At 40.0% G+C, this 23,948-nt stretch overlaps 1 protein-coding gene across 8 annotated transcripts in view; it reads left to right on the top strand.

Annotated features, from left to right (window-relative positions):
- The window catches only part of AGAP1 (ArfGAP with GTPase domain, ankyrin repeat and PH domain 1), a 694,100-nt gene that overhangs the window by 593,886 nt on the left and 76,266 nt on the right, over window positions 1–23,948 (top strand). For 5 of the 8 annotated variants that reach the window (XM_073306800.1, XM_073306804.1, XM_073306803.1 and 2 more), the window contains 3 exons: window positions 5,020–5,097; window positions 18,318–18,472; window positions 20,703–20,793. In XM_073306800.1, coding sequence (XP_073162901.1) covers window positions 5,020–5,097; window positions 18,318–18,472; window positions 20,703–20,793 — 324 coding nt within the window. The remainder of the gene's footprint in view (window positions 1–5,019; window positions 5,098–18,317; window positions 18,473–20,702; window positions 20,794–23,948) is intronic. The other 3 variants (XM_073306802.1, XM_073306801.1, XM_073306805.1) reach the window with 1 other exon arrangement.

Here is a 23,948-nt window from a genome sequence, read left to right as displayed (position 1 = left end):
GGCAAAGAGTGTTTAAAGCACTTAAAATACTTCTTCAAATTCTTTTAATAAGAAAAGTAACAAGCAGGGGTTGCTGCCACTCCCTCTATAATAACCATATCTTATTTATGAGGAAAGAGAATCATATGGTCCTGTCATTTGGGTACACAATTCCCTATCAGGAAATATAAAAGAAATTTAGCCACAATAAAAATTACTGCATATAAGAACCGTTATAATTAATGTTTTACATTGATCCTCCTTGGAGATTGGGAGGAACCAGAGAAGTTCCTAGTTTCACGTCTGATAAATTGGTGTATACTATTGCATAACTGTGCAGCCAGGAGTGTATGATTTCCAACTTGGGTAGACATAGCTGCACTCTTTCATCAAGCTTGCACACTAAAAATATAAGTGTAGCCACAGTGGCTTGGGCTAGCTGCCCCATGTTCAATTTCGCCCAACCCCCTCCTACCCCCAGCCCCAGTATGTATTCAAGCACCTAGTCCCTGCTGCTGCCCATGCAGGCACACTTATGCTGCTATTTTAGCACACTAGCTCAGTCAAAGCTAGCTGGCTGCAATGTGGGCATAGCCACAGTGTGCTGAGGCACTGCTAAGCCTTTAATGTTGCAACAGACATTTTGGGGAAAGAGGGGAACAGGTCCTTCACTTGAGCATTAGACAAAAGATAGAATATTATGCAGTCCATAAAGAGGGAAGACCGATGAGTTTTCACGAAGTATATGGCTGTATCGCATGCTACAACAGGGCATATTAATGGTCGTTATATTTTTTCCTCAGAAACTTTGTTCTAACAGGACATAGGTCACAGCAGTTGCTGAATTTAACTAGGTAAATATTTAACAGTTTTTAAAATGCCTGAACACAATAAAGGAACCACTCTCTACCTCTTTTTGACATGAAAACATCTATATACAAGCTACACTTTATGAAAACTCATCAGTCTTCCCTCCTTATGGATCAGTCATTCTGCTGGATTTGATGGTCTTAAACAGTATATTTGACCTACATAGTCAAGGAAGTTTGTGCCATGCAGAAGCAATAAATCAAATCACAGAATGAAATGATTTAAGCAAAAGTGGCTGGCTTGAAAGATTTCAAGAAGTCTTTTTGACCCCTTCATCTTAGAACACATGCTTCAGAGCCATGGATTCAAAGTCTTTTATGGCTTATCATTATATAATCTCTTGCTATGATAATTATAACAGGAATTTCTGGGCTATATTTTGTGCTGAAGTAAAATATTATAACAATTTATGCTATTGTTTCACAGTGTAGCACCATAATGCAACTCTGTAGTTAATAACATAGCTCTGTATTGCCAGGCTACATATAATGACTTATTGTACCCGTCCGGATTGGGAGTCAGAAAGCACAAATTAATTTTCCTGACTGACGGGATAGAAATTTAATCTCAGCAGTCTAAATTCTAGATGTTAATTCGTTCGGATGAGATCAAAATTATACTTGTAATCTAGCTGCGCTCTCAGGTTGGAATTTTTTGGTTTGTTTTTGATAGACAATGCGAAAATGCAAAATCAATGCAAGTTCAAAGACAATAAAAGGGTTCGTTAAAACCATTTAAAATAATACATTGATACTGCAGGTTATGGTATTTCAACATTGTAGACAGAAAGCTAGATATGTCAGGGAAAACTAAAGAGCTAAAACTTGCATTTCTTGCAAAATTAGTAGGCTAAAAAAAGAAACTAGTATTTTTTTAATGGAGGAGAGGCCTAGGGGAAAAGACTTTAGCAAATCCAACTATTTGAAGATTCTTTCTAAATAGGAAGCTGAGCTACCATTAAAAACAAAAGAAAATAAATATTTATTTTAGATTCTTTATATAGAAAACTTGTTATGAGATTTAATAAGCAATGCACATCAGAGGTTGGAGATATAATCATCTTCTGTTGAACTGGCTTTTGAATTAGAAAGAGAGTCCAGACTAGATAGACAGAATGTCCTGCGGTATGAGTCAGTGACATATCAGGCACATAACTACCTGCAGTGCTTTGTAAGGCCTTGTTTGTAAGTTACAAACATTTGTAGTCCATGCGTAATCATGAAGGCAGTCAGGGTAAGCTGTCTAAGATGGGCCTTGGTGTTCTCACATACATCAGTCAGAATCCTGGAGGCTGCATTTGGCATTGTCCAAAGCCTGCTGATGGTAACAGTATTGTATTATCTGAGGCAGTGAAGCACCACAAAAAGTAGACTGAAGTCCAGTCAATGCTGCAAGACACACAAGGATGTATCAGGACCTCAGCTTCAGCTAGAAAATGTCCATTTGTTTAAAGGAAGAAAAAGGCATGACATTTAACACATTTAAAATTGATTATTTCATCAATAGGTTAATAGAAAACCAGGCTGCAAGTTCACTCCTGCTTATACATCCATTCTCTAATGTGCGATTAGAGTATGAAAAATGAAAAACATAAAGCAGACTGGGAAAGGGGCTTTATGTACTGGAGACAGCCTCCCCTTTCAGGGGGGTGCTAAGTCTAGACTTGGCTATGTATATGCAAATTTTTTTCAGAAAAAGTAAGTTTTCAGCGGGGAGATTGACCCTCTTTAGTTGTTACTTCCTGCTCTGACTTGCTAAATGTCTCTTAAAACTAAAGGTTCATAATATTAAAGGGCACAGTAGACAGACACTTTTAGACTTGACCAACTTAAATGTATAGATAAATCTGACTGAATCAGTTGGTCTCCTGGATAATATTGTAGATTTTCATTTCAGTAATATATATTTTTAAAGTTAAGGGGATCGGTGACAGCAGTCAAGTGTCCAGATTTCCATTTTTTCCCTTATCAGTGCATAATATTAAACACTGAATGCCACTGCATTAAAAGAATGGATAGGTTGTTAACATTCTAGGGTGTTTGGGTACTGCTCTTCAATTACAGCTGAATTGCCATTTTATAATAGTGTTTCTGGTTGCATGCAGATGGTAGTTATCATTCTCAATGCTGTACATGAGGAATTGTTCCAAATAGGCAACTTTCTAATACAGGTGGTAGGACAGGGTTTCTCCTTACAGCACGAAACTGAATTCACCATATGATCACATCACCTACTGTATGAATCATGTTATGTGCTCAATCTTCTGATTGAGCTACTTGTCCATTATGGGAAAACAAGTATTTTTCCATTCTTAGCCATTCAACTGAAGATACAGCTTTTTGTTAAACATTTGAATGAGTTAACAGTAATGTTACTTTTCCATATAAACAGTCTTTTGGTTGAAGCACTTCTTGGCATTCTAAAATACACATCTAGAAAAGAAAACAAGAAAAAGACTTTTTCAGAGTTTGCATATATTATTTGTTGTGTGCATATCATCTCAAAGATTGAAGGGGCATACTAGGCAGGAGTGGGAGAAACAATATATACACCTAATTATGACAGATTTGTTACCAACAGGTCCCCTGTTGACTGAGATGGTAGACTAACCAGTTCACTGCAATGCACCATCACAATTAACCTTGCAGTATTTGACAGCCTTAGACCAAGATTTGCATGAGGGAAGACACTAGGTGGAATATAAGGCCTGCTGAAGTGTCTGTCTGTTGGCACTTCTCTTATTCTCTCTTCTGTCTGGCTTGAAGATAGGTATGAGCTCTAATACTGCTGACAGCTGGTGGAGGTTTGCCTTTATCACTGTTGTTAGTATTGTGAAGTCTGTTCTCCAAGCTGCATGTATACAGTTACCTGACAATCACAATGCCTGCTAAGTGGTGCAGCCATGAATTGCTGCTTTACCACCTCATCCTGAGAAGTGGCCCCAGTAGGTTACATTTGAGACCTATTTTGGGTTAGCGATGGGAAAGCTTGCTCTGCTACTGTCCATACATACTAGTTTGGTGGATAAATAACGGGTCGATTATCCAGTTGGTTAATGTTGGTTGTTGTTAAATGCCAACAGTGTGTGTCTGTGCCTGGTGTTGTTTTGAAAAGAAAGATACAGGCCATGCCCCATGAAATTGACTCTAAAAATATTGTTAGTCTAGTTTCAGAGTAGCGGCCATGTTAGTCTGTATCCGCAAAAAGAAAAGGAGGACTTGTGGCACCTTAGAGACTAACAAATTTATTTGAGCATAAGCTTTCATGAGTCCTCCTTTTCTTTTTGTTAGTCTAGTGTATTTCTCATGCTTTCAATTAGCTTTTGGGGAGAAATATATAGATTCTGCTAAAAGACAGTGAGAGAATTAATTTCCCATAATGAGCAGAGGATTTAAGTGCTTTTTGTACAGTTCTGCCTATTAATGTCAAAAATGGGAGCTTGAAACAGAGAGATTTAAAAGTTTGATGTGATTCTAATACAGCAATGATGGCATTATGGTTTACCGTCCAAACAAGAATTTATACTTTGCCAGTAACCTGCCTCTGAAAAAACAAGATGTGCATAGTAACAGTTTCTACTTGATATTTATAATAATAATAATAAAGTAGAACAGCTAAGCATTACACTAGAAATAATGCTTATGGTGGTTTAGATTATTTGAACCTATTACCTATTACATCATCACCTGGAATTAAAGGTTTTACTGTTATAGGCATCTAGTGATTAGTGTACCGTCTTAGCAAAAGGGGAAATCCTTTGGTTGGCAATTCTTGCTATAAATTAAACAGCATTATACCTCAGTAGTTGTCTTGTCTCTAATAGTGCATCATGTATACAAGAAGCACTGAGTGCATTTTCTATTCCATTGTTCATTGCTATTTTGGATCCCATTACTACTGACAAGTCTTGTCATGTTGTAAAGTCTTGAAAGTATCTTTTTCAGTGGAAAAAAAAGGAGCAAGGCCTTCCATGTTGGTGGTGGTTCTGAGAAGCTGTGTTTGTGTTTGTCTATGTTGCTGCTTCACATATAACAGGCTTGTGCTGGTATTTTACTTCACATGCTACTTTGACATTTCTTTTCTCCCCTTTTTCATATTTTTCTTTTCTTTATATTTTATTATTTTCTCTTTTTTTTTTCTTTCTCTTCCCCTTCTGCTCTCTGGATGCAGCCAAACGCAAAGCATGGAAACTAAACCGTGTTGGTAGCCTGCGAAATATATACAGCAGCAGCAGCACCAACACTGAAGGTAACAAATTAAAACAACACGTTTTAGATGAACACCTTTCCCTCTCTCCCCTTTATACCTGCCTCTCCAGACTTGCTCCCCTTTCCTCTCACTTTCCAAATGCAGGAATGGAAATCAAATTTGCCCAAAGCATGCGTGCTTTCATCTTTTGTTTGCAGAGTCATTCCCATGGTCTTTTCATCTTTTTGTTTGTGCGTTTTATTTTGCCATTCATGTTCCTTTCAGCTTACTTAAATTCTGACCTTTCCCTCTAGTCGTGGAGTGGTGATGTTTAAATTACTTCGGGAACCCATTTTCTTTTATTTATTTATTTTTCCCCTTTATACATGTGGGTACTCAATGTAATATTTCCCAAGTTATTACAGTTTTTAAAAGTGTTAGTATCAGGTGTAATGATCTGTAGCCAAATACAATAGTGTGCCGTGACATTTAAGTAACAGTCTTAATTTGTTTTGTGAAAGCGTTCTCCATAATGCTCTTTGCAGCTCTAATCCAAAGGCGAGACAGAGCCAGGTCATTTGCATGTGCTACTCTTGCTTGTAAATTCTGTATATTGTTGTATTTCTAAAGGTCGCCTGGTGCCAAAGTTCACAAATTGACTTACATTGCTTTTTTCACTGAAGACAGCCGTCATGCCTTTTGTATAATAGCAGATTGAATTTTTCCCCACCTTCATTTGAACAACACAATTATAAACTGTCTTCTTTTTTTTTATTATTACAAATGTCAGAGGTCAGAATTACTTGGAAGCCAGGCAAGGAGAAAAACCCTCGGCCACCATCTCAGACAGCGAGTAAGAGGGAATGGTATATGAAATATGGAATGCAAAATAGGTCACATCTCGGTAATCTTGATATTATAGGGGGGAAATCTTTTTTTCACTTAAGTGCAAACCAAATGGGTCAAGTAATCACAAGCGCATGCCCTAACGCTAATTGACTTATTTTGGAATGATTATAACTGTAATATTTTTCTTAATGTCACTGTTTTCTGGGCTGTTGATTTTAGCTATTGCCAAGTAGTGGCATTAAATCTCTTGTAAATTTTAAATTGCATGCTATTTCTGTAAACAAGTCCCTCTGTTCACATCCTGATCATTAACCTTTGGTGATTTATATCACCATCCTTTTTTTTGCACAATTACTACCGTATTCCTGTCTGATGCCTTGCTCTCACCGACAGATACAATGTGTCTGGGAAACAAAAGTGTGTTTTTTACTGCAGCTTGTTAAGGAAACACATTATATTATAATCTTGTTTTATTTCTCATTGGAAACTTAAAATTCTCACCTTTTAAGTAACAACAACAAAGCTATATCCATTGTGATGCTTTTGTGTTACCTTTTAAAGCATTTAAGCACAGAGTGTGAAATGAATTGGAGAGAAATAAATACTAGTTGCTGAACATGAATAAATAAGCTTTTTGCTATTTAAAAGGAAACTTCCGAGATACTTTTTTGTAATTTGCAAAATGTGGGGGGGAGGGGGTTTCCTCACTGGTAATCTCTTTTAAACTTGTTATTTTCCCGGATCAAACATGCAGGCATGTTTGCTATTGTAGGGTGACTCTTGACAAACATGGGATTTACTGTTCTCTTTTTGCTAAACTTTTAACAATAAAATAAATAGAAATAATTGCATATATTTTACAGAAAGGGAGTTCATATTTGGGGGCCTGTTCAATCTTAGGTGCCATTTAACATACTGATACGCATAAATTAATATGAAAGGTATGCTAGGGGTGTGTTCATCTGTGAGAGAACATAACTTTAAAAGTTGAACTCCTAAGACTTGCAACTAGCAGCACCAATGAGATTTTCTCTATCTTAACTAATTAGGCAAGGGGCGGGGGGTGCTCTTTCTTGGAAGTACTCACCACATGGGAAAGAGAGTCCAGGAAATTTGTGAGTAATAATCGTGCATCTTTGAGCTATTAAACAAAGTCTGTGGATAATGGCTAGCATTGCAAAACTGGGGAATGCTCAGTAAATCAGGAGTGTACACAGTAGGAGTCTGTCACCTTGCCTCAGTGGGCCACAGCTGAAAATATCAGATTCAGGACAAACCGCTGAGAAATGGGGCAGACTTCCCTCCCCCCAACTGGTGGTTATTCCTTCATAAGATATACTAAGCCAATAACGAAAGTAAACTTCTGTCTCACCACACTGGTTAACATGAAGTCAGAAATGCAGCCTCCTTGGGTATCCCAGCCCTTGTTTCACCATCCAGACACTATACTGAATGATGAGTGGTTATTTAAAACCAATTTCATCAAACAAAGGGTTCTTCTAATCCCAAGAGATCAGCCACATAGCCAGGTCAATATATAACTCAGATCTTACCCAATAATCATGCTGTTGCCAATCCTTTAGTATCTAATATCTAAAGGTTATTTATAAGAGGAAAGAAAGAGGAGAGAGTTATAATGGTCAAGGAAAACAAATACATACACTCATTGCAAAATTCTTGTATCAGGTTTGAAGCAGTGATGTTATAAACTGCTGGCTTGTTAAGTCTCTGGTAATTTCCAGAAGATTGAAAGGTTATCTTTGTCACCTTTGTCCGGCTTGTCCTTATCCGTCCTGCCACGAATGCAAGTCAACACCACACCATTCTGTTTTGTTGCGAGCATGTTCCTTCCATTTCTGGCCAAAGAGCTTAGTCATGGTTTTGGCCCCGTGTGTTTTCGGTCTGCCCAGCAGTCACTTGTGGTCTCTGGGGATCCAGTCACTGATGATTGAAAGGTACTCAGTCCATTAGTAGAATGCTCCTGTTAATGTAATTCCATAGTCCAGAGATGAGAGCAGGAAAGAGGTAAAATGCAGATGCTTACAGGGTTTGTTATGCCTTCTCCCATGTGGAGGGACTGCTCTCAGTCTTAGTTTGTGGAAAATAACAGGCACAAGGAGTCGTCCACGGTCACATGAGCTGGTCACATGAGCTAGTCACATACTCTTGCATGCTTCAGTGAGTCATGGAAACGGTCATTACTAGTATTCTGGCTAAAACTTCCCCAGGAAGGACCATCAGGCACTAGGTGCGTTCCTCAGTCGTTTAAGTGTCCTTTAATGGGCCATCAGTTTGAATAGTCCATTCACAATGTGCTGGCCAAACTGGATGTAACTTACCTTGTGGGTGTTATCCCAGGAGCAAACACACGTGAAATACTAATTCATAGTTAATATTCATAACTTTAGATACAAAGACAATACATACGTACAAATAGATAATCATATTTGATAGATTATAACTTTTCCATTGATACCTTACATGACATATTTCATATAAATTTGTTGTAATTACATAACATTGGTAGCAACGGTGATATACATCATCATATTTTAATCATACAACATCACAGAGCCCCATATTAACATAACTATGCTTTCAAAAAGGGAAATGGTAATAGGAAATGGCAATCCAAAATAGCAGATATGCTTTAGAATATGCCTGTTCAGTTGCGTTTAAACCTTTTTCATCTGGACACCCAAACCTTGGTTGCTACAACTTCCATACTCTGTGTTCTCCATACTATGGATCCCACCACTTTCCAAGCTTGCCCCAGGCTCACTCAAATGGTATGTATGTCTACACTGCAATCAGAGATTTGACTGCAGCACATGTAGACAGACTTGAGCTAGCTTTGATCTAGCTAACTCAAATAACAATAGCAGTGAAGTCACAGCAACATGGGCTGTATAAGCCTGCCCAGATCCTTAAGTATGTAGTGAAGCGGCTAGTCCATTTTGCTATGCATGCCACTGTGCCCAAAAATTACAAGTATTCTGTTGGAACTCTTGCATCCACAAACTGACTAGACTCATCATTTCTTAACTGTGATCTTGTCAATATCCTAGCCCATGACAGCATGGATTTAGATTAGTGGTTTTCAACTTTTTTTTTCATTTGCAGACCCCCTAAAAAATTTCAAGTGTAGATGTGGACCCCGTTGGAAATTTTAGACGTAGTCTGCGGCCCCCAAGCATCTGCGGACCACAATTGAAAACTATTAGACTGTTAATTTTTTGACATGCAGAGAAGTCCCATAGAGAGAGAGAGCTAGCTGAAGCTGGAACGAAACCAGGTCTCACTCCCTAGGGTGTTACCATTAGGTCACTAATACATAATAGGTAATATATGCTAAAAGTGACCAGTGGAATCCCAGCAGTTCAACATCCTTACACCCCAGGGCCCAAATTCCATCCTCGTTTAGACTTGACCAACTATGCTGATTTCGCTGGGAGTTCTGTGGATGTAATTGAGGGCAAAATTTGGACAATAGTACCTGTCCAAGTAATAAAAGGGACTAAATTTGTCTAACTTCTACAATCAGAAAAGAACAAAGCTGTTTAGACCAATAAGGTTGTCTGTGTTCAAGGAATTGCCCCCTTGCTCTTACCTGCAATTTAGTGAGACTCCCATTATATATTCATTCACTGATTTAGTTCTACGTTTGCAAGACCATTATTAGGGTTTGCTGCAAACATTAGGTTTAAGATTTTATTCTACCATAGAGAAGTGACAAGTTGAATTCTTATTGCAGGCAAAGCAATGGTCACTCTGAGTGAAAGATCCAAAATGTTTAGAGGGGAAGGTATATAATATAAACTTGGTATGTTTATAAAAGACACCTGACCCCTCTCACCTTTGTGATTTCAATTATCGTAGTTATGCTGTTTAAATACAAATGTGATTTTTCAGAGATCAGCACATTTGGAGCATTGTACACTGGTGTAACTTTCTAAAATTAAAGAAACTGATGCTGTGTTTGCTCAGTATGCTATATTTAAACATCTATAATTATATCAAAACCACATTTCTTCTAGTCTTCATTCAGGACTGCATGCATGACAAGTTTTGAGTGTTAAACCCAAGTTGTATTTTAGTTACCAAGTATAAAAAAAATCTGAAAACGTCTAATCGTATGAAAAAATGTGTCCATTAACTCCAAAATGCCTGAACAGATTTTTATGAAACAGTCTCTTTAAAAAAGTAATACAGAAGAGACATTTCAGCTGTAACAATGGCTTTGCTGCCTTGACACTATCGTTGTCACATTTAAATGTACTTAAACTCCTAACATTTGAATTATATGTCCACTTTGAAATGTAAACTATAGAACTGCAAACTGAAATGTGAAATTGTTTTTAAAAATATTAGAAAAATTATCCATCTAGCATTGACATATATCCTGCATAAACTGACTGAAAATGATTTTATGTATTTCCTCAAACCCAAGTGCCCTACAAAAACAACGAATGCCTACAATAAAATAATCCACTCCCCTGAGCTAATAACAAGCTTTTTGTCTCCAGTTTGTCATGTAAGGGTGGTGATATAATTCATCCAGTAGATCACAATCTTTTTTCAAGAGCTGTGGGCCAGAATACCTGTGGGTGACTAATGGCAGAGTCACATTGACCTGATAGGGTTGAATTTCAAAACTAATTAGATTTAGACCACTGGATTTGGAGAGGGGAGAGAAGTATTAGCATAGTCATGCCCAGTGGGACATGGCACAAATTTATTTCCTTAATTGGGGCTGCTAATAAACATACTTATAATCTTCCAAGATATGAAGATAAATTACACTGAGTGACAAATGGTAATGATAGCAAAAATTATCAAGTACCTAAATAAATTAAAACAAATACCTTTGGTTTTGTACTTCTTTCACAACTATATGGATAGGGTGTAAATATCTATTGCCTATTTTAGGGCATGAATATAGTTTTTTGCTGCAACCCTAAGTCTTTTCAAATGACTGATTCAAAAAAGTGGGTGGGTAGGAATTTTATGTGGGGGAGGGCTTGGCTGGGGAAGTTTAAATCAGTCTTTGATACCACATTGTTATGAAAACTAAGCTTGCAATATGTCATTTCAGGCACGTGTAGTAGAATGGGTTTCAAGCTTCAGTCCCAACTGTTGAAGATGTTTTTGGATCATTAAAAATATACCAATATCTTTAGTCCGACCCATCACTTGTTGCTATATTTAAAGGAAAAGTACATGGTCCCTGTTGCAAAGTTAGTTGACTCATCCAATCTAAATGTGCAGTGTATTTATTAATTAACAAGTAAGCAGCCAGCCTGATGTACCTGTGATAATGGCTACATTATAGTAAGATTAGCATCCCAAAAATACGAAACCTGGTACCATGAAAAGAAGATTAATCTTATGATTAAGTCACTGGACTGGGACTTGAGAAGTCTGGTTTCACTTCCTGCCTCTTCCAGACCAAATATCCCTTACTCCCACTGTACCTTAGTTACGAATCTGCAAAATCTTCCTTTCTTTCTCTCTCACTCTCTTTCTCCCCCTGTTGTCTCTGTAGATTTTAAGTATTTCAGGGCAGGCACTGTTTCTATGTCTTTGCATGATGCCTAATTCAATGGAACCCTGATCTGAGGTGAGGCCTCTAGGACCTACCATGATACAAACCACCACCACCAGTGGATGCATAGCTCAGTATATGTTTGAGGTGACTCACGTCATTTAGATTAGACAATGCTGGATATGGCACCTACGATCACAAATTGATCTAGACATGATTTTAGAATTACTCTTTCAGATAAAAAGCCAATTGACATTTGAAAAGTTTTCTGGGAAGAGGTATAGCCTTTATGAAAAGAAAGTGATTTGAGTGAATCTTATTCCTTGGCCATGTCCAATATAATTCATCAAATTAGGCCTCTCCACTTGCTATCTGAATGTTAGAACAGGAAGACACTTAATGACATTCACTGTGGACCCACTGCCTTTGTCTGTTTTCCATTGGGATGCTTCCTCACTTAGCATTTATGGGCTTACACAGAAGGGATACCAGAGATATCTCTTGACAGAGAATAAAGTTTATCCAAAAAGAAAAGCGTTGAGGGATCCATCCACTGAGGTAGCCTGAAATAATCATTTGTAAGTGTTATTTCATTGAATCCATAAGAAGTATTATCCATTTATATATGGTGTATCAATGTTTGTTTTCACTTGTATTGTACTTGGTATATAAGGAATATTTCTTTCTTTCCTAGGGTGGGTAGGTTGTTGATGCAATAACTTTCCTGTTGCCCCAACGAAAGTAACTGATAACCACATATAACTGAAGATGTTAGGCAAAATTAAAGGTGGTGGTGTAGGAAAATAGTAAAAGCTAGATCTGGAATATAAGAAGTGATATTCTAACATGAAAGGGGCAGCTGTTACACTGAAACTTAAGAGAACTCTACAGTTTTTCTAATATGCATTGTCTTGGATATCCAGTTCTCATTGGTTCTTTGAAAAAGCATCACAGTGATGTATTACTCTTTAATTATAATGCAGTGGAATCCATACATATGTGTCTCCCTCCAGCTCTTTCCAACTCCTTGTTTTCCCATCCAAAAAGATATTCCCGTTAGACATCTCCTGTTGATAACAACTTCCAAATGTAAAACAATTGCAGCTGTTTTTTAGCACTTTAACCCTTTGTCTGCTAGGCTTCCAGGAAATAATTGATGACTGATTGGCCCATTAACCTTTTAAAAAAAAATGTTTGACAGCCTGGACTTGTGTAATGAGGAGGGATTCCTTGTGAAATCAGTTTGATGGCTGAGTTGCTTTCCCCTGAGGATGCAAAATTAGCCCTGTGGGACCTCGTCTGCATAGAAACTGGACACAATTAGTGTAATATCCGGTGTTATTAATGTAGTTTGGAGTAATTGGGCAGGTTGATTTCGACAGGTTGATGGTGCTAAAATACTATTATAGTGGACCTTTCTATGAATAACTGTTACACACGGAAACCTGTTTGATAAAGTGTTGTGATTAGACTCGGAGGGGTTTAAACAGCTCAGCGTATAACACTGCTGGGTAAAACCCAACAATTTCATCTTATTTTGTTACATGGATTTTTCTCTCTGTGTATGTAGCATTTAAAAATTCTAAACATACATGACCTAGCGGTGCATGCATTTGTGTAATCACAGTAACATATAATACGCTGTATATTTGTTATTTTAAGATCACAGGTTTGAAACAGTAGTCTACCATATTTAGAATAGTTTAAACAGAAAAACTTATAAGAACAGAGATCTTCAGCTGGTGCAGTTACTTCTGATCTCCTGTTTTTAGCCTCCTTCCCCCTTTTCCGGGGAGGGGAACAAATTCGAAAGTGGAGGGCATGTGAAAAAGAATACTAACTTCCATTTCCTTCATGGGCTGCCTCTCTCAGCCAGTTGTGGTGAACATTTTGGCAAGTTTTCAGACCAAAATAGAATTGTAGCTCAATCCAAAAAATTACATCGCCCCTTTTACTAAGATGGGAGTACATGTAATAACCCTCTGGTTATATGTGTTATCTGTGCCCTCTGTGCCTGAGCCACAAAGGGTATGAGTATGTTAGAGCCCATAATACGGAGTTTAGCTGGAGACTTCTGCGTTTAGCTTTGAGGTTCCCAGCTCATACCCCAGTGTGTCAGCCAAGATGGCAGCTGTCACAATGTCATCTGGTCACAGCAAAGAGGGTCAGGAGATTAAACAAGAAATTTGTGTATCAAAAACTATTCTTTGGGAAAAGATAGTTTGTATGTAAAAATGGAACGTTCCAAAAGGTGCTTCTGTATGACACCATGTAATGTTCTTACTAGACTGTTTTGTACATAATGTATTTGGTAGACATTTCTGTAAACAAGGAAAAATGTATAAATTGACTGAAATATTCCTGAGAAGCAAAACTGGCAGTTGAGACACATATTGATGGAAAATCACATTGGCCAAATGAGATTCTAACTTCTGGTTGTCTCGAAAGGGATACTGTGTGTTCAACACCAAAGTCAGTTCTGCCTGCAATACCTTGGCTGTCAAGAATGCCTGCCTAGAGTATAACAGGAATTCTTGTAAAGTCTTTAATGCAAAGCCAACATTGAATACTAATGTGTGAGAACTACATTCTGCCTGTAATCTACTCTCATTTTAAATTCCTTGCCATTGACTATGGATGTTCAGAGCTTACTATGATACTTGGACTGGGGAAGGAGGAAGAATAATTAGTAATGAAGAGAGCAGTTGGCTCTGTCAGAAAACCAGATAAAGTGCCTAAACATGATCAAGTGTTGATGCCAAATTTTACTGGATATAAAACTGGCTGAATTGCTGAATTTATTCCTAATCCCAAATCCCTTGTTCCCACTTACGAAGTTAGCTTCTCTAGCCATAGTATGATATAGGATATAAGCAATGAAAGGTAAGAGAATTTAATCAAACATTTTTTTAATTTTCATCTGAGTCACCAAGCAATTAGCAGAGACTTCCCAAATCCATACCAACTTAAAATATAGTTGAATTACAAATAGGATCATTCTCCACACAGTTCTCATAACTTGTATATGTGTTCAAAAATCAATCCTTTCTTAAGTATGAGGGGGTTTCCCCTCTTTATCATTATGCTCCTCGTATTTTATTTTTCTATGAAGATCTCTTGGATCTTCACAGGACCTTCTGTATGCTTAGCAAAGGAGTTGCCTCAGTGCCAATGCACTCAGTGCATTTTTTCATTTTGAAAGGGGCGATACTGAAAATTTTGCCATATGCTGTTGCTTCTCACTTCTCTGACAACACATATTGTAGCTGAGCAGATATATTTCTCTTGTACAAATATATGGGAGCCTATTTATAGGATATACACCAGGAGGTTTTTCTTAAGTGGCAGAGGTGGTGCCACTGGGCCTATAGAAATTCTTCAATACTTGCATGTTTGAAGGAAAGTCCTATTAATCCCTTAGAGACCATTAAAAAGAGTAGTAATGATAAACTCTCAAAGTTGGACTCCTTAATACAGGAAGCTGCTAAAACAGGGGCTGGATCCTTCCCTTTCTCTTTTTAAACTAGCCTTCCACATTTTTTGTTCTGGCTCTCTTCCCCCTCAACAGCACTTGTAAGATAACTTATTTTGTTAATGTAACTTTAGTTTTGATAGAGATTATACATCGTAGATGTGAACAACGATCTAATAATTCAAGAAAGCAGTTTGGATGACATAATCACAAGATTTGGATGTCACTAAGATCTGTGAGAAGTAAATCCATGGTTTAACTATAGTATTTTATGTAACATGAATCTGGCTATGTATTTTGGCATTACACATCTTGTTTTGGCATAGGAGTAGTTATATCGATGTCCAACTAGGAGGTTGCCGAGTTGAATCTTCTTACAGAAAGTTTAAATAAATAAACCCTGATGAGAGCTACTGTTAAATGTGGCTGGATTTCAGATCCTTTACATGCTTTCATTCATGCATAACTTTACTCACTTGAGTAAGCCTGCTGAAGTCAATAAGACTACTCCGCATTAGTGAATATTTGTAGGATCAGGGCTCAAATTAAGGAGAAAAACTGTTGCTCTTGGCCCTTACAGTTCTCTGGGTCAATTCTTGAGCTCATTTTCAGTTCTTACTCATTCCTTGGGCAAATTCCCACTGAAGTTATATGGCACCACATGTGTAGATTATGAAGTCTTCCTTCCAGTATTTATGTAAATTAATTGTTATTTGTGATGATGGTAGAGCCTAGACCCATCTGAAATTGGAGCCCCATTGTGTTGAGCGCACACAGAGATGGAAGACACAGGAGGTGTCTTCACTGCTAAAAAAGGGCTTTTTTTTACCACCGAATAATTAATGCGCTTTAGCTATTCTGCTGTCAAATCCTAGAGGAGACACAGCATCTGTAGTTTTTACTGTGAGGTCAACCATAGTCAGGAGAGAATGCTGACCTCACCTAGCTACCTCGTGGTAAAAACTACAGGCATCTTGTCTCCACTAGGGTTTTACAGCAGGATAGCTAATACATGCTAGTTATCTTGCTGTAAAAATGTCACCTGTTTGGTAGTGAAGACATAGCCACAGAGTAAGAGACAATCCCTGCCCCAAATTGCTTACAATCAAAATAAGCAAGACAAAAAAAGGTGAGAGGCAAGGGATATAACGCGCAAGCAGTGTGCATAATGTTGTGGTTTCCTAGCGCCATGTTAGTTCCATGATTTTTTTATTTTGGATTTTTGTTTGTTAACTTTTTAGAGGTGGGAAGATTCTGCTAGAAGAGTTAATAAAAGAACAGATGGAGTGTGGAAGATAAGTGGTGGCAGGAGAAGTCAGAGGAAGGGAAGGTGCATGGAGGAGGGGTTGGAATAAGCAGCCAGTCACCAAAGAGGAAAGAATGTTCAGAGTAAAAGCAGCAGAAAGCTCTCTCAGGACTATATCAGTGTCTGCTCATGCTGGCTGCGTCTGCTCAAGAGCAGATTCTGCCTTAGAATATTTTATTTTCTTGGAGCCCAGTGACAAGAGGGGGCATGGTGTCGCATGATTCCTGCGGTTCCTTGGTGGTGGTCTCCAGCTACACTGTTTTTGGGGGGAGTAGGGGAAAACAGATAGTGTATTATTATGTAATGTATGTTGTAGTGTAAAGTAGTGATCCCTTGTGATTTTCCTGTTGGTTAAACAGTATATCATTGTTTTGCGTGGATAGGAGGGACTGTATCTCTCTCTCTTTTTTTTAATCATGTTTTTAAAAGTTGTAATTCACAATATTTTGATGCCAAACCAATGAATCACAAAGTTGGGACTCCTTGTAATTCACTGATGTGGCGTCCTGATCAATAATTGCAACATATAATTCAAACTGTGGGCCAGCCCCAGGGGAGTACTTCTAAAAGCCGCAGCTGGTTACAAAAATGAGCCTGCCAAACAGCCATGGCTTTCATAAGCCTTTGCTGGGTTTTTTTACCCTTCTATGTTTTGATTTAAAAGGCCAACTTGAGGTGTCCTGATTCACCACAATATAATGTTTGCATTCTCTTCCCCTTGCAATCACAGGCCTTATCTCAAAGCTGACTTGCGCCTGAGGGAACCTTTTGTCCAGCCTTTGATAGATCTCTTCTTTGAGCCAGGCTGGGCCTGACCTGTCCTGGACACGTCATTTAAGTAAAAGTGAACCCTGGGCATCTTAAATTTGGGGCCAAATTATCTACTGATTTTTAATTGGCAAAGCTGTAATGAAGTTAGTGGCGCTCCACCAATTTACATGAGTGGACACTCGGCCTGTGGACTGGAGTTTGAGTTTATTGGGGGAAATGTGTTGCCCCAGAGATTGAAGGAATGATTTCCAGTCAGCAGTAGAGCTATATTTAAATGGACTAATTTTTAGACTTGTCATTTATCTGTACATGTTTATGAATGACAAAATAATGCAAAAGTTTCTTGGCTGTAAATGTGTAAGTCGTTGGCAGACAAGTGAACATAAAATCCCTCTCTAAAGCAAACCCATTATACTTTTTGTTCACTGGTACATTATACTCTCTTATTCTAGTTGTTCCATGATTCCTTGAGCTTTTTTCAGCTTCCTTGAACTTTTTTTATTTGTCTTTGGGTGTCCCAAGTGTGTTTGGAATCTGTGTGTCCAACCCTGCAATATCGCTGATACTTCCTTACACTGTGTTTGTTCCCCTGGCCCTGAAGTATTTTTCTTATGTTCCTGTTATCCTTGGATATTCCATTGACCCTTTCTGTTGGCTCCTCAAATCATTTTCACGGCTCCTTTAGTCTCCCTGAGCTGCTGAGAAGAAAGTATTGGACTAATATTAATCCTGTAATTAATATTGGACTAATATTAATCCTGTATTGCAATTTTTTTGAGCTGTGGGGAAAAGATATTATTCAAGACAGTTATCAGCTGTGTGCATGTGCACTTAAAATGTATGATGTATATTGTATATGATACATACATGTAACATATACACAAGAGAAAAATTTACTCCAGAGGATTTGTATTATACATTTTTTATTTGGTAGAACATTCATCGTAAGTTATTTTTCTAAGTGCTTCAGCAGATTTTACATTAGACTGATTTTACTTCAAATATTGGTTCTTAGATAGCTCTGAAGGTTAACAGAATATAGGCTGGGGGTTTTTACTAAAATTTGCAGGTCTCCCTAAAATAGTTGGTACTTCATCCTCATAAAATAAAGTTATGAAGCCAGGAAACAACCAATAAAAAACTACAAAATCTTTGAGGCATTTGCTGGCAAAGCGTGATGCTTCACGAGAGGAGAGATGTGTTTGGATTAGAATCAGATGTCCAAACTTGCCTTTGAGTGTAACACCATAGAGGTTCTGTCCAAGTAAAAGACAGTTTTTAGAATTGATTGCTGGTTTCATAAAATGTAAACTGTTCATCCCACTGCTGTTTTTCAGAACAAGAAGAAAACTTTGAGTTTATTATCGTTTCCCTCACCGGCCAGACGTGGCACTTTGAAGCAACTACATATGAAGAAAGAGATGCGTGGGTACAAGCCATAGAGAGTCAGATCCTGGCCAGTTTACAGTCATGTGAGAGCAGTAAGAATAAGGTAAGGTGCACAACATCACACTGAAAGTGAGCAAGGGCCATTGATCATTAGAGATAATTGAGGATCTAGGGTATTGTGAAAAGTAAACATATTCCGCAAGGTTCATGTACTTGTTGGACACAGCTAAGGAAAAGTAAACCATGCAAACTTGTATGCCTCCGAAATAATTCAATATGAAACATTTTATCCCGTTACACATTCTGATTTTATATTTAAATAATTAAAATTATTTAATTTTTTTTGCCTTTCCATCTCTCATCGTTTTAGATGTAGAATACTCTTTTAGTTGGATCACTTGCTTTAACAATACAAACTGTATTTTGGTGGGGAAGTCTATGGGAAAGCCTCTAAGGGCTGAGAAAAGAACAGCTTATTTACAAGCTAAGTCTCTACTGGATGCTACTGGGCTTCTCCATGGCAATGTTCCATCAAATGCTCTGGATTACTTAATAGTAATGTGCACTGCTATTCCTGTGAGTAGGAGCAGACTTGTGTATAAGGTGGTACACATTTCAAAAGTAACGATCAATTGTTTTTCTGAAGCTACTGTGTAGTTTTTCTTTCCTTTAATTAAATGTAATTTATTCTTTGTGGTTTTGCTAATAGGCCAGTCTCAGGGGAAACCAATCAGGAAGCAAAAGCATGGTCCTTTTCGTGGTGTCCTGGGGATAGGCTTCCCCCATCACATTCATATTTGGCACAAGCAATTTCTTCTGCTTTCTCTGCAAAACAATTTATTGTAAACTCTGATACCTCCCCCCAACCCAAACAGTTTCTTTCTGTAGAGGGCTGACAGTTTGCTATTCTTGAACCTCTTGATTTTTCAAACGTTTAATAACTAGAAAACAAGAGGTGAGCGAGGAGATTCTTTTCATAGACCTGTAGATCCTTTTGCTATCTATGTAAAGAAACTTCTGCAATGATTTATATTCTGTTTTGTTGTTAAGAACGGGACCTATATTTTGACATGACTGCTTTTTTTATTACCTGTATAATCAGGGTAAACCAGACCACAGTAATTATCATTGTAATGTAATTTACTTCCCATTTTTTAAAAAATTGACTTTTTATATCTGAGGTGGAGAAAAATCACTGCCTATTTATTTCTCTGTGGCCTGTCTTCATTGAGATCAGTACATTATAACAAGATGACAATGGAAATTAGGCTGCAAACATTAATACAAAATGTTAATGTAATAGGAGGTAAAGAATGCTGGTTTGAATATTTAACACACAGTAACTGAAGAGAGAATTACATTTTGGTTATATAAAGGCAAGAGTCTTTTTTAAAAAAAACACTTAAAAGTTATATTTGTATGGAGGTTTTCTTGCAAGGTTTTCTGGGAGAAGTTTTTATCATTCACCTCTGGAACTAGGGCTCAAGAAGCACTTGGAAGGCAAAAGTGAGATGAATTAGATTATCTCAGAACTCAGTGTCCTGTTGACAGAGCAGACGTATATATCTGAAACTATCTTATATATGATTTGATCGAGCTCTCATTTAATTCAGTGGCAATAATTTGATGCAGTTAACACTTTTTGCCTAGGAGAGATTGCAAGATTTAGCTGGTTTTGAGGCCGAGCTACCTCTACATGGGCAATTGTCTCTCCAGGTCAAAGTAGAGGTTATGGGCAGGCCACAGTGGAAAGAAACACCCATTGTAGCCATCTGATAAAATCTGATCTTTTGATGATAAAAGGCTTTCAGTTCAGCTTCCTTTGCAGACCATCTCTTAGTCTTCAAGTACACAAGCATACATACCAGCAAAAAAAAGGAGGGGGGGTATAAATAATGTTATATAATTTATCTCCAAAAAGTACTTTACATGTGATCATGAATGCTATGCTTCATTTTTCAGCTCAGCTTTCCTATACACAATCCCATTATTGGTCATAGTCCAGTCCAATATCTCATAAATGCACAGACTTCCTGTGTTCTATGCAGGGAGCTTCAATAAAAGTTTGAGCTGTCAGAAATATGGATGAAAATGGGTAGCTGTGCTCGTCAGGCACTGAGCTGCAGTACTTAAAGATGCCAAAGGATCAACTCTTTGAGAAGCAAACTAAAGATGTCAAATTCCCTGATCATGTTCATTCAACCCTGATCTGAACTTTTTTTTTATTTTTTATTTTTTATTTTTTTGCTTTTCACATTGCTGACAATTGTGTTGTCTAAACCTTTTCATTGGGTTCTTATTTCTTGTGTGTGTGTTTCTTTAAATATACACAGTCCCGACTGACAAGTCAGAATGAGGCCATGGCCCTTCAGTCAATAAGAAACATCAGAGGCAATTCTCACTGTGTGGACTGTGAGGCACAAGGTAAGTATAGCCATTGCTACAGAAGGACTGTTATCCTTGGCTTTATAAAGCTTACGCATTCTCTTTGGTCCAGGGTTACGTGAACACTTGTTCTGATTCTTTCCCTCTTGGTATTGTATTCCACATACCTTTGCAAGCTTGGTGTTCGTTATGAAGGTTGATTCATCAGGTTTACTTCACATTAATTTGTTATTAATATGTGCTATGTTATAATAAGCCCTGATTTTTCACCAGTATTTCATCTGTCACATTAAACATGAGGTCATACATTTTGTCTTTGAAGTTGAGGAAAAAATGGGTTTGTTTCGTGTTTCTTTTCAACATAAGATGCTACCGTTGTCCTCCAAGAAGGGGAAAAAATCAGGTGCCCTAACAGTGTTGTTAGACATGTAAAGCTTTGCTTGAGCTTTCTGCTTTTCTCATATTGCTGACAGAGGAGAATAAAGCATTCTCTAGCAGTGGAATGCTACAAAATTGATTCTGTATTTCCTTCCCTTAGTGCTTTTTTTTATTCTGAATTCTTTTTAAATATACGGACTAACAGTTAGCAAAGGATTGGCCAGTTTAATTTCGGAGGTGCTGTTCTTCTTTGAGTGATTGCTTATGTGTATTCCACAATAAAGTGTGCATGCTTGCCACGTGCACCAGTGCCGGAAGTTTTTCCCCTAGCAGTACCCGTAGGGGGAGCTTCCCGCCGCCCCCTCCCCCCCACCCCGCGACCCCTGGAGCAGCAAATGCCTTGCACGGTATAAGGGGGGCTGCACTCCCCCACTCTCAGTTCCTTCTTGCCGCCAGTGAAGGTGCATCGGAACTGCTCAGTTCCAGCTTTGCTGCAGCTCGTCCCCAGAAATCTTCGTTTGCTAACCTGTAGTCCGTAAGCTAATTCAGTTAGTTTAGTTAGTCATTGAGCCTGGGCCGGGGCATGCCCCACGCCCCAGGCTTGAAGTCGTGCGGCTCTTGTAGGCGCTCAATGCCAAGGAGCAACCTGCATGCGGATTGTCTGCACTGCTTGGGAGAAACCCATATCAGTGCAAGATCTGCAAGTCTTTCAAGCCCCGGACTAAAAAAGAAAGGGACATTAGGCTCCGGGCCATCCTGATGGAGTCGGTGCTGGCCCCGACACCGGAAGGCTGCTCCGAACCAGTACCTAGCACCGTGGCATCGGTACACAGAGACCCTCTGGTCCCATCGTCCAGTCAGCACCATTCCCTGTCCACGGGGCATGCCAAGAGGACCGGAAAGACTCCCTCTTCACAACGGCACCAAAGGAAGTCTGGGACAGAGGCTGCGGCCATGTCGGGTAGTCCTCGATCCCCATTGGGCCCTTGGCATCCAACTCATGTTGAGAGGAGTAGCCCGGCCCCTTCGGAGCAGGCCTCTCCAGATGCCATCTACGCCCAAAGCCCTCCAGGCAGCCAGGGACATCATGTCCATGCCGGTGCCCGGAGCTCCACCGATGTTGGTCCCACATTCCAGAGGCAAGCCGCCGCTGGGATCACTGCAGTCACCACTGGCCCAGTTCCGGTCTCGGTCAAGGGAACGTTCCCGACAACGCTCACCGCCCAGCAACTGTTCAGGGCTCAGTCCATGTAGATCACCCTCGACGCCGGCCAGACTGTCCTGATGGGTCCCGGCACTACTCGTCTTCGCGAAGCAGGACCGTAGCAGATGTCGCCAACAGTCCTCGTCTCGCAGGAGATACCACAGTCGGTCGTGGCACGATCGTCGACGCCATTCCCGTTCAGACTCCCATTACAAGTCTCCACCAAGGCACCGTAGCCCCGGGCTTCAATCGCCGGCATCTCGCCAATGCGGAGCTGCCCGTCGAGGCCGTTCGCGGAGCAGCTACTACCGTCGGTGCCGCTCCTCCTCATCAAGATTGTGGTCCTGTGGCCTACATAGATCCCAGTACTGCTGATTCTCCCGGTCCAGAGGCAGCAGCGGATCATACGCCAGCCTGGCCTCCCCTCACAGCCGCCCGTCTACAGGCCAAGCTAGCCAGCCCGAACCGCCAGCCCCGCCGGTGCCTCAGCAAGCGCAATGGCACCAAGCGTCGTGGCCAACCCAGTGGGCACCATGGCCCCCGGTGGGGGCTCACTCAGTGGCCGGGGCCTCAGAAGCACCGTCGGCGTCCATCTTTAGACCACCAGAAAAAAGGTTGGTGGGACCTGTGTCCTCGGAATCGTGCCCGGAGTCCGACCAGGTGGTGGATCCTCCAGTGCCTGATAACACCCAAAGCACCTCACTGACCTCGTCCCATCCGGAGGAGCTGATTGCCTCCCCACCCTCCTCCGTCACACAGGAGGACTACCGGGCCCACCCAGACCTCCAAAAAAGGGTGGAAGCAAGCCTCCACTTCCACGCTGAGGAGATGGAAGAGCCCTCAGACTCCCTTTTCAATGTGCTGTCCCCTTCAGCACCAGGCAGGGTGGCCTTGCTGCTCCATGAAGAGGTAGCAAGAATTTCAAATGCCCTGTGGCAAACACCAGCCTCGTTGGCTCCCATCTCTAAAAAGGCAGAGCACAAGTACTTTGTACCCATGAAGGGACACGAGTATCTGTATACCCACCCGGTGCCCAACTCCTTGGTGGTCGAGTCGGTCAACCACAGGGAGCAGCAGGAGCAAACCAGCCCTAAACCCCAAGAACAAAGACTCTTGGAGGCTGGATACTTTTGGGAGAAAAGTTTATTCGTCGTCAAGCTTTCAGCTATGAGTAGCAAACCATTAGGTTCTCCTGGGTCACTATGAGTTTAACCTCTGGGAATCTCTCCCCAAGTTTGAGGACTCTCTCCAGGAACGCGATAAGAAGGAGTTTAAGGCACTCGTGGAGGAAGGGATGGCGGCTGCAAGGGCATCCCTGTAGGCCGCTTCGGATGCAGCGGACACGGCCGCACGGTCCATGGCCTTAGTGGTGTCCATGAGACAGGCATCATGGCTTCTGCTGTCTCGGCTCTCCAGGGAAGCGCAGTCGTCAATGCAGGATCTCCCTTTTGACGGGAAGGCTCTGTTTGCTGCGGAAACAGACAAAAGGCTGCATGGCATGAAAGACTCCCGCATGACCCTCCAGACCTTGGGCCTCTATGTCCCTCCTCCAGCAAAACCCAAGTTCAAGCTGCAGCAGGCTCCCACCCAGGCTGTCCTCCTGAAGTACGAG

Source organism: Lepidochelys kempii, chromosome 11 (assembly GCF_965140265.1).
Source record: "Lepidochelys kempii isolate rLepKem1 chromosome 11, rLepKem1.hap2, whole genome shotgun sequence".
NCBI classification, from domain to species: Eukaryota; Metazoa; Chordata; order Testudines; family Cheloniidae; genus Lepidochelys; species Lepidochelys kempii.
Note: the sequence above shows the minus strand (reverse complement) of the source record. Positions and strands in the feature narration are given on the sequence as shown.